This window comes from Phoca vitulina, unplaced genomic scaffold, assembly GCF_004348235.1.
Source record: "Phoca vitulina isolate PV1807 unplaced genomic scaffold, GSC_HSeal_1.0 scaffold1, whole genome shotgun sequence".
Lineage (NCBI taxonomy): Eukaryota > Metazoa > Chordata > Mammalia > Carnivora > Phocidae > Phoca > Phoca vitulina.
Window position 1 is genome coordinate 6667540 of NW_022589704.1, and position 16400 is coordinate 6683939.

The following is a 16400-nucleotide window of genomic DNA, read 5'->3' on the forward strand; positions in this document are numbered from 1 at the left end:
TGTAAGGCATAAAAAGTAAAACTTACTCCGGGCTCATTAGAAATACTCACCTATCTCAAGAAGAAGCAGACCAGGAGCTTCTGTTCCAAAGAGCCCAGGGTGTGGGGTGATGGCGGCAGACTTGACTATCTCTCCGTTGATCATGATGGATGTGTCTCTGCACCCCAAACCAATATGACACAGGTCACGTTGCAATTTGTTACCGATATTTAAAATGCTAAAGTCTGTGAGTGATTTACTTTGGCTAAGATATATTAGACCAAGTTCAAGTTTATCCTTACAATAATACACTCTCACTGATTTGCATAATCCTATGCTTTCTTGAGTGGGTGAAAAATTTGCATAACTATGTTCTCTCAAGAAAGAGTATTACATATATAAATGTCTTCCTTCATGTATGTCCCACTAAAAAAGGAAAAAGATGTTGAAAACATCTCCAATATGTCCCTGTTATGGAGTCTGTCACTACATCGTGAGGTACTCTGGTTCCATAACAAGACATATCTCAACACCAACATCTCAACAGTGGTAAGAGAGAGAGAATTTGTCACTTCCCAAGGCAAATAAAGGCTTTCACTCAACTGCTGCATTCTTCCCTTGAAACCGATATTTTAGGTGGTTCTATTATATAGAAATCGCCAAGATTCAAACACGTAACCCATCCAACTGTTGAGCTAACGGGTTGGTTTTTATCATTTTTACCCTAGCCAACTGCATTGTTTCATAAGCTCAGGTTTGCCATTATGGATTTTATTTGTTCTTAAATGTTGTCTAGCAGAAGAAGAGACAGCAGGTTTTCCATACTGACAAACCAGAGTGTGACAAGGCAGCATTTAAGGTACAGTCACGGAAAAGAAGAGAAATAACAGTTCCTCTTTGGCCATAGGACACCTAATTGAGTGGGTTCACCATGCTTCACTCAAAGACTGGTGGCTAGCTGTTGTTGGTGTTGTTGCTACTGCTCTTGATACTATGTCTGTGTAAGATCCACCTCCTAAATCCTGACCTTGAATAGTGCGCTCGGAGATGTACTTCTCCAGCTGATTCCGGAGTTTTGCTTCAACTGTAGGATGTCCATGGCAGCCATTGTCCACGAGCAGCAGATGGGTGTGATTATTGTCCAGGATGTACAGAGGGTCTCTCTTGAAGTCATCCATTATGTACTGAGCCGAGAAATATCCCTGAGAAGTACAGAGAATCCTTTTGTTAAGATTTTATTTATTTATTTGACAGAGAGAGGCACAGCGAGAGAGGGAACACGAGCAGGGGGAGTGGGAGAGGGAGAAGCAGGCTTCCCGCCGGGCAGGGAGCCCGATGCGGGGCTCGATCCCAGGACCCCGGGACCATGACCTGAGTCGAAGGCAGACGCTTAACGACTGAGCCACCCAGGTGCCCCAAAAGTACAGAGAATCTTGTTTATGAGATTTATTTGTTTGTCAACACGCATGATAACATTTTTATATGTTAATATTAAGGCTAACCCTTCAGGTTCAACTATAGTGATGTCTCCTCCCAGAGTCCTAAGTTCAGAAGGGTCTTAGAGATCTTATAGTACAGGACTTCATTTTAAATATGAAGAAATGAAGGTTCAAAATGGTTGGGTCACTTGCCCGTTGTCACATAAATGGCCAGTGACAGTGTAAGGATCAGATTCCCACTTCAGTTCTTATTCCATTGCCCTGTGCTCATTTGTATAAATTCATTGAAACTGACAGCATTCAAGGAAGTGTGTGTATGTGCATTTATGTGTGTATGTGTGTGTATCCAGATGCACGCACATATATGTGTGTGTGCATGTATTTTTGTACACATACACACACATACGTACATAGACTTGTGTGTGTGTGTGTGTGTGTGTGTCTGAATGCAGGCAGAGGTAGACATTGATATAGACACATATATATTTGTCTGGAATCTATCATATGCCAACACCTTTGCCAGGGTCTATGAGTTAGAAAATGAACAAGATGGGGTCTCTGCTCTTTAGAAGCCCATAGTTACAGGACCAGAAAAGGAAACAATTAAACAGATATTTTGTCCTAACACTTAATACCATGGAATAAACAACAGCTGGGAGAGCATAAACAAAGGAGCTCCTGACCCCCGGGTCCCATTCAAAGGTGTTTAGTTCTTCAAGTATTAGGGCTGCATTAAAAGATGTTCAATCTGAATTCTAAGAATACAACTGAAGAGGAAGGTTACTGACCTATTAATGGCATATATATCCAATCAGAGCAAAGGAAGAATGAAAAAAAATTTCAAATGTTACAGTTCTCTTTTCAAAGTGGTCCTCGCCCAGCCAGGAGCTCTAATCAGGAGAGTCCTGGAAATGACAGATAGGATAATATGGGCAAGACAGGCATCCAGGCAAATTACAGAGGAGCCCTACACACTTTCCTGGAACAAAGCATTCATATTCCATTTACACTCTTCCAGAACACAACACAAATTCCAAAACCTTAACAAGGAAAGAATCACAAAAGGAAAAGCCAAAGACCATGCTCTCTAATGAATGAGGATTTAAAACTCCTAACAGTGGCTAATTAAACCCAGTAGGTTTATTAAGGAATAATTAACATTGTTTCCAGAACTCAGTCCATTAGATCATGGTTTAAAGGGAAAAAATAGCAACCCAACAGATGCAAAAAACATTTGGTACTCAATATTCATTCTCGATTTAAAAAAATTATAAAACTAGAAATAAAAGGATGATGCCTTATGGTACTTTCTTAAAATATATGTTTATTGAAGCTTTCACCAAATCCTATTTATGGTGAAAATACTAGTCTCGTTTCCACCACTATGATACCAGGTATTTGGGATGCCTGTTGGGATACCTATTATCATCGCTGTTATTTAACATTACTCTGGACATTTTAGCCCAGGCATCAGGATAAGTAAAAAATGCAAGGTATAATTAAATGAAAGAGTTATGTTTAAAAGTAACACTATTTACCAGTGATATGGTTGCAAACATAGAATACCTAGTGAATCTACTGAAAAACTATTAGAACAAAAAAAAAGGAGTTCATAAAACATTTTATTCAAAACAACAAATAAATCCCTTTGTACATGAAAATCTCTTCCAAAATTACAATGAATAAAGACCTCATTCACAATAATAACAAAAATATAAAATCTCTAGAAATGATATTAAGAAGAAATATGTAGGTCCTAATGAGGAAAACTGTAAAATTTTCCTCAAAGACACAGACTTGCATAAATTGAGGGACATATCCTAACACTGGAAGAAGACTTGATATTACAGAATTTCAATTTTCCTGCATCGGTTTATAGGTTTTAACATGAACCCACTCAGTGAGTGTGAAATTTTGTGTTGTTTTGCCTTATGGTTTGCTTTTGTGGTTGTACTTTTTTTTTTAAGATTTTATTTATTTATTTGATAAGAGAGAGAACAAGCAGTGGGAGTGGCAGGCAGAGGGAGAGGGAGAAGCAGACTCTCTGCTGAGCAGGGAGCCCGATGTGGGGCTCAATCCCAGGACCCTGGGATCATGACCTGAGCCGAAGGCAGACGCTTAACGACTGAGCCACCCAGGTGTCCCTATGTGGTTGTACTTTGACAAAGGGATTTTAAAGTTTAAATAACAAGAATAGGAGAGGCGTGAGCTCTTTTTTGTACACATATAGTGCAACAATACTTTTGGCAGTTTAACACTGACTCCAGAGGAATAAAACTTCAGTGTTTGTGAAACCTCGTATTGTTCCAGGCCAGCTCAATCTGGGTCCTGGTAAAGCCCATCTACTAGTAGTGGGGTTTGTTGTAATGAAGCCATGAATAGAAACCTCATGGGAAGATATGGTCGACAAAGTTATTGTGAACAACTACTGGGTTCAACTTATGCAAAAGAACAAGCACTATTTTCCAGGGAAGACAGAAAAGAAACAAAGAAGTTGACCACAAAATCATATGAGTTTGCTATGAAACTACTCTAAGTCACTAGAGAGTATCATTAACAGACATATAAAAGGAATAAAAACTAGTGCTATAATCTGAATATCTAAAAATAATACATACTCATTGTAGGAAACATGAAAAATGCAGAAAAGTACAAGAAAAATTAAAATCATGCTTAATTCCACAACTCAGTGATAATCACCATCAAGACTTTAGTGTACTTATGTCTTTCTTAAGCATATAGATTAATTTACTTTGTTTTCATAATTTTCTATTTAAAACTGCAAATATTTTCTGTATTATCAGAAAATCTTTGGAAATATTATTTTGTACCATTTTCCTTCATGTTTATACAGTAATCTACCTGAAGATCCCTCTGTTCTTGATATTACTAGGTATTTAGGCTTATGTCAATTCTTGATACTATCAGAAATATTTTAATAATGTTTTAATAATGTCTAAATATAAAATTCTCTAGTGATATTTATAAGTATGGTATGAACAGTCTTCATGCACTTGATACAAATTTTGAAATGGTTTTCCAGAAAGGGCTCAGATTTGATCTTTCTGCAGCAATTTATAAGGATCTCATGCTTCTGTATGTGTTGGAGACCACAACCATTTTTTAAATTAACTCTTAATAGACTTTTAAAATTTTTTCTGGGTGAAATCATCTAGCCCAGAGCAATTTTAAAGATTTTTATTTCCCTTTAAGGTCATTCACTGATATTCATCTAATCAGATTTTCTAGTTCTTGTTGAATCAGCTTTTGGAAACTGTAGTTTTACAGAAAAATTTCCGTGAGATTTTCAAACGTATTGACATATGGTTGTTTGTCATTTCTGTACAATTTTTCTCAATATTTATTGTTATATTTGATTTCTTAGTTCTATTTATTCCTTAATTAAATTGTTAAAATGATTTCAGAGAATAAAGAATATTTCTATTCTTCCACTTTTTTCTTTTCTAATTAATTTATTTCTGACGGAATATTATTCTTTTCCTCCTTCTCAAGTGTTGTTAGTGGTATTATTTTTCAAACCTATTAATTTGAACACTGTGATGGCTAAAAGACCAGGAACCATGGCTCTGACCCTTACTAGCCATGTGAATAAAGAAAGCTTCTTACTTTCTCTATGACTTAGTTTTCTCATCTGTAATGAGAGGGTAATAGTAGCACTTAGCGCATTGTTAACTTCATTGTTGTGAAGATTAAATAATGTTACATATTATTATTATTATTGAATTATTTTCTTGATTTTTGCTAATAAAGGTATAGGGCAATGCATTCCACTCTGAGTGCAGCTTTAGCCATATACTGTCAGTCCTAACATACAATGTTTTCATTTCCATTGCTTTCTAAGTGATCTGCGATTATATTTTTGACCCAATAGTTATTTAGCAAGATGTTGTTCGTTTGTTTCTCTCTTAATTTCCAAGTGATTGGAACTCTCTATTTAGTCTTTACATATTCATTTCACATTTTACTTGTTGATAGAGGATGCCACCAGAGAAATACTGAAGTCTTTTTTCGTTGCTGTTCCAATCCAGGGGTGGAAAGTACCTCCTTTACGGGGTTGTTCTTGTGATTTTATGAATTCATATATGGAATGTATCACCACGGCAATGGTGATTATACAACACTAAGCTGATGCCCAGGACAAACATGGCTAAGAGATAAACACTGCATTCTTTCCCACCCAGCCTGCCACTCTCCTCAGAATCCTACCCCAGGCCACTCTGACCCCTGAAGTTGGCATTTGATGGGAGATGATTTTGCCACCCCGGCTGAGCATCTAGAAATAATAATAAAAGCTACCATTCACTCTGCACAATTAATCCATCCCATGATAATACAAGGCTATTATTATAAAAAGTCAGAGAGCTCGCTCTAGACTATCTAGCTAGAAAAGTTCCTCACACCTAGTCTACTCTCTCTGCAAAGCCCTCCTGCTCCCACCCCACCTGCTGCCTCCTGGGAAATGCTCAGAAATGGCTCCCCACTCTCCTCTGTCCTTTACACACCTCAGAAATGTTAACAGGCACAGAAGTAATATCATTTTTAAAAATAAAAAGAACCAGGAACGCCTGGGTGGCTCAGTCAGTTAAGTATCTGACTCTTGATTTCAGCTCAGGTTATGATCTCAGGGTCGTGAGATCAAGCCCTGCATCCCGCTCCATGCTCTATGTGGACTCTGCTTGAGATTCTCTCTCTCCCTCTCCCTCTGCCCCTCCCCCTGCTCTAGCTTTCTAAATAAATAAATAAAATCTTTTAAAATAAAAATAAAAAGAACCAGAATAATTTTAAAAATTCTGAACATTTACCACCTAAACTTCCAAGGAGTCCCAGGTGGAAGAAGGTGTAGATTAAATTGGGATTTCTGAACATCTGGTCCAAAGCTTCTAGGTAGACATCACCCATTGCTTAAGGAGGTTTTCAACTCACTAGAAATGCTGTTTTCAAAATTCTACACTTGATACAAAACCTCATACGTCTACCTTGCATTTACAACATGAAATGTATGTTGATTACTCTCTAAATATACTCACAGGAAACTTTGAGGGGAAAACTGTTCACAGCTCTCTTAATGCCAAATTAACCAGGGTTCACAGCAATTCCTGTGAGTGTGGCCAAGCAATAAAGGTATGGTGGCCAGGGCTGAGCCCTCCTGGGACAGACTCAGGTCATGGTTATAAAGAATAAAGAATCTGACTTCAACATGATATTGTCAGCAAGAAATTTTAATAAACAAGACACACCCTTTAGTAATTCCTTCTCAGGACTTCTTTGATTGTGTCATCCTTGTTTTTTGGGGGGGGGGGGGGTTTGGTTTTGGGGGTTTTTTGTTGCTGGTTGTTTTGGGGGGATTTGTTGTTGTTTTTTAGAGAGGGAGAGTTGGAGGGGCACGGGATAGAGGGAAAGAGAGAATCCTGAGCAGGCTCCACGCCCACAGACGCAGAGCCAGACGCAGGGCTCGATCTCATGACCCTGAGATCATGACCTGAGCCGAAATCAAGAATCGGAAGTTTAACCGACTGCACCACCCAGGTACCCATGTCATCGTTGTTTTTAATTGTCTGTCCCAAAGGTGCTCCTTGTGAGGCTGACTTCCCCATGAGCTGGCCCCATCACAGAGCCACAGTGTTCAGGCCAGAGCCTCATGCCATGGTCTTCCTCCCACGTGACCTCGCAGACTCCGCCTGTCCCATCCCTCCTCCTGTCCCATACCTCAGCATCGCAATTCCGGAGGAGGGTGTCCCTGTTGGAGACCATGCCCCAAGCCGTTATGCCAATGGCTACAATGTTCTCCTCCGAGTTCCTGCTGATGGTGTTGTCTCTCACCACCTCCCCGATGTACTTCATCAGGCCATAATGGGTGCCTCCAGTGAGAATCCAGGCACCTGTCAATGAGGGAGGAGAGCAAATGCTCAGCTGGCTCTGAGTGAGCTTCCCATCCTGGGCTCACAGACCCCTGAAGAAGCCCCCACCATCTGAGCACCAGGACGCCACACTGCCAGCCACCCCTTGCAGTGGGCTTTGCCGAGGACCCTATGAAGAGGAAGGAGAAGAGGATCTTTGGAGGCATTCCTAAGAGATGTTGGTTTTAAAAAGATACAAATTCTGGACCCCACGCTTGATCCAAATCATCAGATCCTCCAGGGGGCGGACGGAGCCAGGGAATCTGCATCCCTAACCAGCCTTGCCAGTAAATCTTGTTATGGAAAATAAATGCTGGGCCCGAGCTTGTGAGCAAGTTAAGGCAATGCCGCCACAGAAAGCAGAGCACTCGGCTCCCAGACCCCTACCCTGGTGCCCTGACCCTGGTGCCTACCGTGTAGCTTTACTTTATAATTACACAATTTTGCACACTGGTATGTTAAGGTTTATATTTGATGATCTTCACAATGTCAAGGGTTTTGCACATTTTTTTTCAGAAATGAAGTAAAGAAAATACTTATAAAATATTATTTAGCATTATAATAGAATCTAAGTTGGAAGCGACCCTGATCTAACGTACTACCCAGGCAAGAATCCAGCCTGAGGATGGTCACTGGCGTGTCTTGATTAGCCCTGGTGATGGAAGGCTCAAGAGGCTCCGGGCGGCCCTCTCGCCCAGTTGCTAGAAAGTCCCTTTGCTCACTGTTTGTCTCGATTCTGTAATTGTACTACTCTCTTCAGCGATAAGAAACGGGTTTAGTCATCTCCCAGATAAAAGCCCTTCCAATAATGGACACTGGGGAGGGTATGTGCTCTGGTAAGCGCTGTGAATTGTGCAAGACTGTTGAATCTCAGATCTGTACCTCTGAAACAAATAATGCAATATATGTTAAGAAAGAAAAAAAGAAGAAGAAGAATGTAGCAGGAGGGGAAGAATGAAGGGGGGGAAATCGGAGGGGGAGAAGAACCATGAGAGACGATGGGCTCTGAAAAACAAACTGAGGGTTCTAGAGGGGAGGGGGGTGGGAGGATGGGTTAGCCTGGTGATGGGTATTGAGGAGGGCACGTTCTGCATGGAGCACTGGGTGTTATGCACAAACAATGAATCAGGGAACACTATATCTAAAACTAATGATGTAATGTATGGGGATTAACATAACAATAAAAAAATTTTTTAAAAAAAAAAAGCCCTTCCAATATTTTAAGGTATAAATGCAGCATGGTCCTTGGGATTGTCCTACCCGATTCCTGCAACCATTTCTCACAGGACATGAACTGCAGACCCTCGGCACCTGGTCTCCTTCCTCTAGACAGATTTTAGTTGTCAACGTTTCCCTTTCACACCAGGCAAGAGGAAGTGAAGCCAACGCAGAGGACACGAGACTGTTAACATCCAGCGCCAGCCCCTCCCTTCATCTGACCGGAGGTACGCAGGCCAGGGCTATTATCTGTCTTGTTCTGTTATATTCCCAGCACTTAAAACGATTCCTGACACATAGTAGGCATTTTATAAGTATTCTGAATGAATGATGTGTGTTCAGGATTTAGTAGTAAGGAAGCCGAGCTGCTCAGTTTCATAATAAAGTAACGTCCTACTGCAGCTCCCTCTGGTGGGTCAGGAAATGGAGAACAAATGGGAACAACATCCGGGTTTCTTCTTGACGTTAAAAGAAAACTCTTATCTAAAATAAGACGTGTCCTTAGCTCTGTCAGTTAACTAATATTCTTAACGAAGAAATTTTTAAAATAATAGGCTTTGATAAACTGAACCTAATCGTGAGGAAACATCATATCAAATGAAGGGACAGTCTGCAAAAACGATTTGTCTATATTCCTCAAAATGGCCTGAAAGACCAAGAAACGCTGCAGAACAATCCCAGATGAAAAAAAGCTTTTTGGTTTGCTACGACATGGAAAGCTAAATTCAACGGAGTCCATTGAGGGGGAAAAAGGGGGTTTTTTGTTTGTTTGGTTCGTTTTTTGTTTTGAGGGGGTTTCGGTTTTGGTGGGGTTTCTGGTTTGGGGGTTTTTGTTTTGTTTTGTTTGCTTACAAGGACAATGTTGAAACAATTAGCAAAATTAAAATATGGACTGTTCTTTAGATAACAGTATTGGGCAGCTAACTTTCTCAGGTCTGAAAATTGTACTGGGTTATGGGAGAGAACACCCCTGTTCTTGAGAGATTCATGCTGACATACTTAGGGGCCAAGGGCATGATGCCTGCAATCTACTCTCAAATGAGTCTTTAAAAATCATAACATGAGACTGTTTTTTTTTTTTTTTTTTTAAAGATTTTATTTATTTATTTGAGAGAGAGAGCGAGTACATGAGAGGGGGGAGGGTCAGAGGGAGAAGCAGACTCCCCGCCGAGCAGGGAGCCCGATGCGGGACTCGATCCCGGGACTCCAGGATCATGACCTGAGCCGAAGGCAGTCGCTTAACCGGCTGAGCCACCCAGGCGCCCACATGAGACTGTTTTTTAAAGTAATAAGACAAATGTGGGAAAATGTTAATAATTTGTGATTCCAAGTGAAGGGTGTACAGATGTGCATTATATGATTCTTTCGACTCTTCCGTAGGTTTGCAATTTTTCATAATAAAAAAATTAAAAAGAAAAATTAAAAAATTAAAAATTCAGCACTACGCTGAATATTTCAGGTAACAAAGCCAAGGTTACTCGTCTTGATCTCAATCAAGCTCTTACCTGGTGCTTACAACCTGCCAAGCACCATCGCTATTTCCAAGGGAGAATCACAGCTCTCGAAATTAAATAGCAAAGAAATGAAACTTGCCTTTTCGATTCGGCAGAGTATTTTCTGGGTACAATTTCATATGTAGAAACCACTCAATGAAAACCTTAGACGATTCAAGGAGACAAAAGCACCCACAAGGACGCACCTTGACGCTGATTTTACCTTGTGACCCCCTACCATCACCCCCCACCCCCAAGCCGCCCCCCCCACCACCTGCCAGAGCTCCCTGTCTGTCCATTCATTTGATTCATAGATCGTGATTAATCGTGTACTTCTAGAGCGTCTAGATTCTGCGCATGAGCTGCATTTGGGACTCGGTTCCTTCCCTGAGGACGAGGGGGCCCAGCCTCCCCCGAGGCAGCGCACTGTCCCCCCCGCCCCGCAGGGACCGGCCGCACCTTTGGACTGCGCGATGTAGATGAGGCGGCTGAAGATCTTGCGCATGCGTGGCTTCAGGGCGAAGTTCTTGGCACCGCCGGTCACAGAAATGACAAGGTTGGGCGTTTTCAGGTGCCAGTGCTGGGTCAGCAGCTCATAGAGGGTCTCCGCGTCCGTGTCACAGGACAAGCGGATATACTGCGGGGCAGAGGGAAAGTGTCAGGGTCGGCACCTGTCCTCCCAACCACCTGTTCCTGCGGCAGGGGCGAGGCGCACGGCCCAGCAGCTAAGGGGGGTCCCCACCGGGAAGTGGAAGGAAAGCAGCAGGCTGGGGGGGGGGGTGCCACCGACGGGTCATCCGGGCCAGCTGGAGAACCCGGGGATTTATCCTAAAGGCCGTGGGGCGCCTGTGAGGTGTTTGAAGCAGAGTAGAAACAGGACGGGATTTACACGTTCGGGAGCCCTCCAGCGCCAGCATTGACTAGGGACCGAGGGACAAGACTGAGGTAGGGGAGCCGAGGGCAGGCAAGAGATGGCCACTGGGGCCCTGGGAAGAGACAGCAGTGGGCCACCTTCCAGGGCTGCAAACACAGGGCTTGGGGGTGCAGGAGTGTAGACCCAGGCTTTCCAGCTGCCTAGGGATGGTGCTGCCATGGAGACAGAAGACCCCCGCGCATTTGAGGATACCACTTCCCGGTCATTAAACCTTGTCCTAAGGCCGGGTGGACAAGCCTAAACTGTGGGTGTGTAGAGCGAAATGTCACCTTATTCAGGGCCATATGTATTCTCAAGACTGCCATAAGCTAAACTGAATGGGACAAGGCGTAAAAAGGTTCACGGGCCTTTTGTAGCAGCAGGGCTGGACGCAGATGTAATAGGCCTGCAGTGCGCTCAGGGGAAGGCCTCTGAGCAGCAGCCAGGCACGAGCTGAGTGCTCCAGTGGCACATAACCTGATCACAGCTTTGCGACTCTTACAAGGTTTATCTTTTCCCGCCATCGTTTTCGCCTTGACTACCCATTTCTCCTGCCTCCACACTATGAGCCAATTCAAGGTAACTCAAGGTAGTCCAGGTTGTATGAATGAGCTAAAGTAGAAAACCGTTGCTTACCTTCCCTTTCTTCCCCAGGGTCTCAAACTGAATATCCCCAAAGGCATCGGTCGGAAATTCCTTGGTGTGTTTCTTGTAACTCCACTTCTCATTGGGGTTGATCTGCGTGCCTTCTACGTGCTGGCTCTGGGCATAACCACACTTGCACACACTGTCCCTGAGCGGGGTGATGGCGGCAGGAAGGAACAGACTTCATCATTCATCACATTTTTAGAATAAACTACACATTATTAGCTTAAATAAACACAGAAAGAGATCTGACCATCAAGTCTTATTTTCAGACTTTTTTCATCATCTCAGTGGATTGTTCAAGAGCTATCTACCTTGGTGTTTTATCCCTGTTGTCTATTGTCCATACCTCAAAAAGCCGGCTCTGTACTGAGAGCTGGGATACATGAGTGCCTTCATAGAGTCTGCCTCTGCATACAGAGCCGTGAGGTTATTATGGGATTAAGCCTTAGAAATCTGGAGATCATTTATGTAGCTTCCCGCATGGTTCATAACACATAGGAGCCCTGAGTGCTGGCCCTGCCAGTGTGCCCGGCCAGTAATGCTCTCCTGAGGTGAGGTGAGCCCTCCTTCCTGGGGATGGTACTCACCGGAGACCGTGGGTCCCCTGGCAGGGACCCAATGCGACCCAGAAATTAGAGAGACCATCCTGTCCATACTGGACATCAGCTGCTTGGGAGACTTTCAATCATTTGGGCTAGACAAGGACAAACTGCAGTAAATGAACACTATTTCTTCCCATGAAAAGTGCTGCAGATCTAAAATGTATGTTTGTTAAGGGACACGTGTGCACCTACGAAGTTGGAGGAGGATGAAAAGATAGGCAGTAAGAGGTAAAGGATTGAAAATCTGCTCTGAGGCGGGCCTGGGCGAAACTCACCGCACCCAGGGATTAACTGGATGGGACGCCTGCTCTCCAGTCTGGGGGACCGCACAGTTTAGTGCAGAACAAGCAAACCCCTCCTTTCCCCCGGCACAGCCCCACTCCTCTCAGGGTTGCTGAGAGGGTGGGAACCATGGCACACCCTCTATCGAGTGACTTTTAGGCTGGGCTGGTGCCATTCATGCAAATCAAGGAATAGCAGAAGCAATGGCAACAGAAAAGAAGAAAAATGCAGTTTAAAAAAAACGTAAAAATACATGCCATGGCTACTTGGTTGCTCTATCCAGAGCTGCGTTGCATCTTGACCATCATGTCTCCGAAGAGATGAATAAGAGCCACAACAAAAATGTGAATATGGCCAAAGCAACTCTCTGTTCTCCCAGTTTCTTTCTGCCTGCCCCACCCACTTGGCTCCCCCTATTCTTTCTCTCTCTCCCATCAGTTTTTGGACAAGAGTCAGAAGGTGCTAAGAATTCAAGGGAGCCATGGCCGGTGGAGAAGCAGAACAGCATGAGTGACCAAACATCCTGATCTGCCCAGAGCAATCCGAGTTTATATCTGCTGCCCTAGCCCGAGTAGGGTCGGAGCCTGCATCCTGCTTATCAGTGTCCCAAGTCTCAAAATAAAGTATGTAGTCACCCTAACCACCAACATGCTAGAAAAGATGCCCCCTCTGGCAGACATAGGCCTGTGACCCTTAGCACACTTGTGCAGTGCACAGCCTGGGCAACTCTATGTGGGAACTCTGAAGCAAGGATTCCCTGTGCAGCCTGGGTCAAATAAAGGTATACAACAAGCTGAGAAACTGTTAGGGTTTGCTTCTAACTAGACTCTGTTTATCTTCTATTCTCTGCTCTTGGCATTCAACTAACATCCTCCAAATGATGAAGGCATAAATGAGTAAATACATTGATTTAGTCTTCTTGTAAATAGTTTGAATTCTCATCATTCCTCAGTGATTTTTGTAAAGTAAGTTGTTTGTTTTGTTTTGTTTTGTTTTGTTTTTGCCTTCCAGAAGGTGGGCTTAAGCATACATAGCTGTTACATGTCTGTCACAGGAAGGACTTCAAGGACTTCAAGGACTCAAGGTCTTCTTCACTGATAAGCTTATTTGACAAAATGTAGAATTAGTTCTAAAAACACTTCATGGTAGTAGATCACATTTTCATTTTACAAAATGATAATAGTGGCATGCTTTTCTATGGCAGCTTCTAAAAATACAATGGAGCAAAAACTAGTTTGGGGAGGAGGTTTTATGATTGCTCCAGAAGCAGACAGATTCTAATTGTGACCGAGATTCTACTACGTGGAAGCAATTGGCCTCAACTGTGTTACATGAAATGAGTTACTCTGCTAACAGAGATTGTTTTGAAGTGCTGGAAGCCCAGGGTAACTACCAAAGCCACACAATGAAGACCTTAGATAGCGAGGAACAAATACGTTGTGGCAGGACTCCTCACAAGCAGCTCACCCTCCTAAGGGTGAGGCTGTGAATGATTCATCAGTGTGAGTTCCTGCTGGAGAGTACACATGTGACAGGGACCCCAGTGAGGCTGTCCCCGCTCTACAATCCCATCTACACCACTGGATTGAGACAAGCCTTTTCTTGGGTTCTGTGTGGCATTACTGTTTCCTTATAGTAAATCAACCCTTTTGGGTTAAGCTAGCTTGAGTTCCTTGTAACTCAAAGTCTTAATTACTATGAGTATGGAAATTATCTGTGTTCAAAATGTATGTCAGACTTTCAGGGCTATAAAAACTGAGGTAAAGCCTGGATCCAAAACCCCTCCTTCAGCAGTAATCTCGCCTCCTTTTTGGAACAGTTTGCGGGGCATCACGCAGTTTGGCCAAGAAAAGAAAGACAACCAGAATCGATCTCAACTTCCTCAGTCCTTTCTCTTACTCAGTCCCTTACTTGGGGTACTTACTCAGCTCTCTTACTGAGCCAAGGCTGCTCCCCAGTGGTCTCAGAGTCCTCCCACTAGAGTCCAAGTTGGCTTCCTCCTCTCTCTACGGTTACCATCTTGCCACCCACTGGGGTCTGTCCACACCCACCAAAGCTCATTGCAGGATGGGAAAGAGAAGTCTCTGCCCCACCTGTTCTTCCTATAACTGAAGACAGACTCTTAAGCCCTTTTCCCTTTTAAGGGTAGGGGTGTGCCTCAGGTGATCTTGGCTGAGAGAACTGTAGGCTCCATCCTGATGGTCTGCAGGCTGGTAGCCCTCTAAGCGCCGATCTGCATGACTTGGTTTACAAATGGAGAGGAGGCCAGGAAGGCACTAGGAGTGCAGATACATACAGGAGAGATGGGGTGACAGAGAAGAGAGATGGAGCGGACAGGAGGACATCAGGGCCCTCTCAGCTCAAGTCTGAATGCTATAGAGCTACATGTCAGTAAGGTAGCCTTTAACCACATGTGGCAACATTTAAATTAGTTAAAACTAAAATTACATGCATTCAGTTCCTTGACTGTATTAGCCACATTTCAAATGCTCAAGAGCCACCTGTGGCCAGCGCCTACCATATTGGACAGTGCAGGTATAGGATATTTCGATGACATGACAGAAAGTTCCATTGCAGCGAGCCGCTCTAGAGAAAGTCGAGTCCTCTCTATTTCTAGCTAGAATGCAGCATGGCCAAGGCAGTGAGAACAGAAGAGAGCAAACCCAGATCAGGGGCTTACAGCCTCAGGAGTGCCAGGACACAGCCCCTAAGCTGGGCAGCAATGTTTCAGAAGGCCTTCACCAGTAGGGGCGATGGTTGGGCATCATTCTCCAGTGACTACTCGAGAAATAGACATCCACAATGGGTAGAGCAGAGAAACTTGAGCAGTCTGGGCGTAGCACATATGGGCAACTCCAGGGATTCTCTGGGGAGACTTGGACAGCCTATGTCAGCTTGTGTGGCAAACCAGCAAATTCGGGGTATCAATATTAATGGTCACTTCATTTGATTTCCTTGTCCAATGGGTAATTTGGATGACACAGAGTATTCCTACCACCTATGGAGAGATAATAGTAATAAATACAGGGAATTCCAAAGCGTAGAGTCTTGACCCTGGTCTACAACCTTGTGCCCTTCTAGAAGGGAACTAGAAGACCCTGAGGTGTTCCTGTCCTCTGCTTGTGTTGTTGAAGATGGGGGCTGCTCACCACATCTCCCTTTGTTTTGGGCCAGACTCAAGCTGTAATCAAGCACTTTAAGGTGGACAGCTATAGGTTTCCCTACCTTGCATCCATTTCATGTTCTGTTAGCAGGAGCACCCCGATTTTCCTTTGAGGAATCTTCCTTTCCACACAGGGTCCATGTGGACACAATACCCAAGCCTGGCCAATCAACATATCCTATTCCCCAGCCCCAAGGACAAGTTTAGAGGTGGGTACACGGCCCAACTAAGACCAAGAAGAGCCATGAACATCAGTCCAGAATTTTTGGAGGATTTGCTAAAAATGAGGCCCTCTTTCCCCCACTGGTAAAATGGTAAGCTGGTAACATGTCAGATATGGTGACCACTTTGCCACCACTTGTGAAGAGCCTGCCCACCCAGAGAACAACAGAAATGACAGGTGGGAAGAGACAGGGTCTCTGCGCCATTGAGCCCTGGCTCTGGTTGTGCTTTTCAGCCAAAAGTTCCCATTACTACCCCTTTCACTTAAACCAATTAGACTGGATTTCTGCACCTAAGAAATTGCTGATGAATACTGTCAGTCTGAGGCAGTGTCGTTCTTAGAAAGGGTGGGGGCAGGAGATAAAAAGAACACACAAGCTAGGAATCAGAAAACCTGGGTCCAGTCCCTCATCCCTCTCCCACTGGCAGTGTGACCTTGGGTAAAATACTGAACTCTTGGGGCTCACATGTCTTGTCTGTCAAGTGATAAGAACAGCTAACTTGGGGTGCCTGGGTGGCTCAA

General features: G+C 43.6%; 1 protein-coding gene across 2 annotated transcripts in view; it reads right to left on the minus strand.

Moving 5' to 3' along the window:
* Nucleotides 1–16400, minus strand: part of TRPM8 (transient receptor potential cation channel subfamily M member 8) — a 111099-nt gene that overhangs the window by 56080 nt on the left and 38619 nt on the right. For both annotated transcript variants that reach the window (XM_032395253.1, XM_032395166.1), the window contains exons 4-7: nucleotides 11597–11753; nucleotides 10507–10684; nucleotides 7146–7318; nucleotides 1007–1181 (exon numbers count right to left, since the gene is read on the minus strand). In XM_032395253.1, the coding sequence (XP_032251144.1) occupies nucleotides 1007–1181; nucleotides 7146–7318; nucleotides 10507–10684; nucleotides 11597–11753 (683 nt within the window). The remainder of the gene's footprint in view (nucleotides 1–1006; nucleotides 1182–7145; nucleotides 7319–10506; nucleotides 10685–11596; nucleotides 11754–16400) is intronic.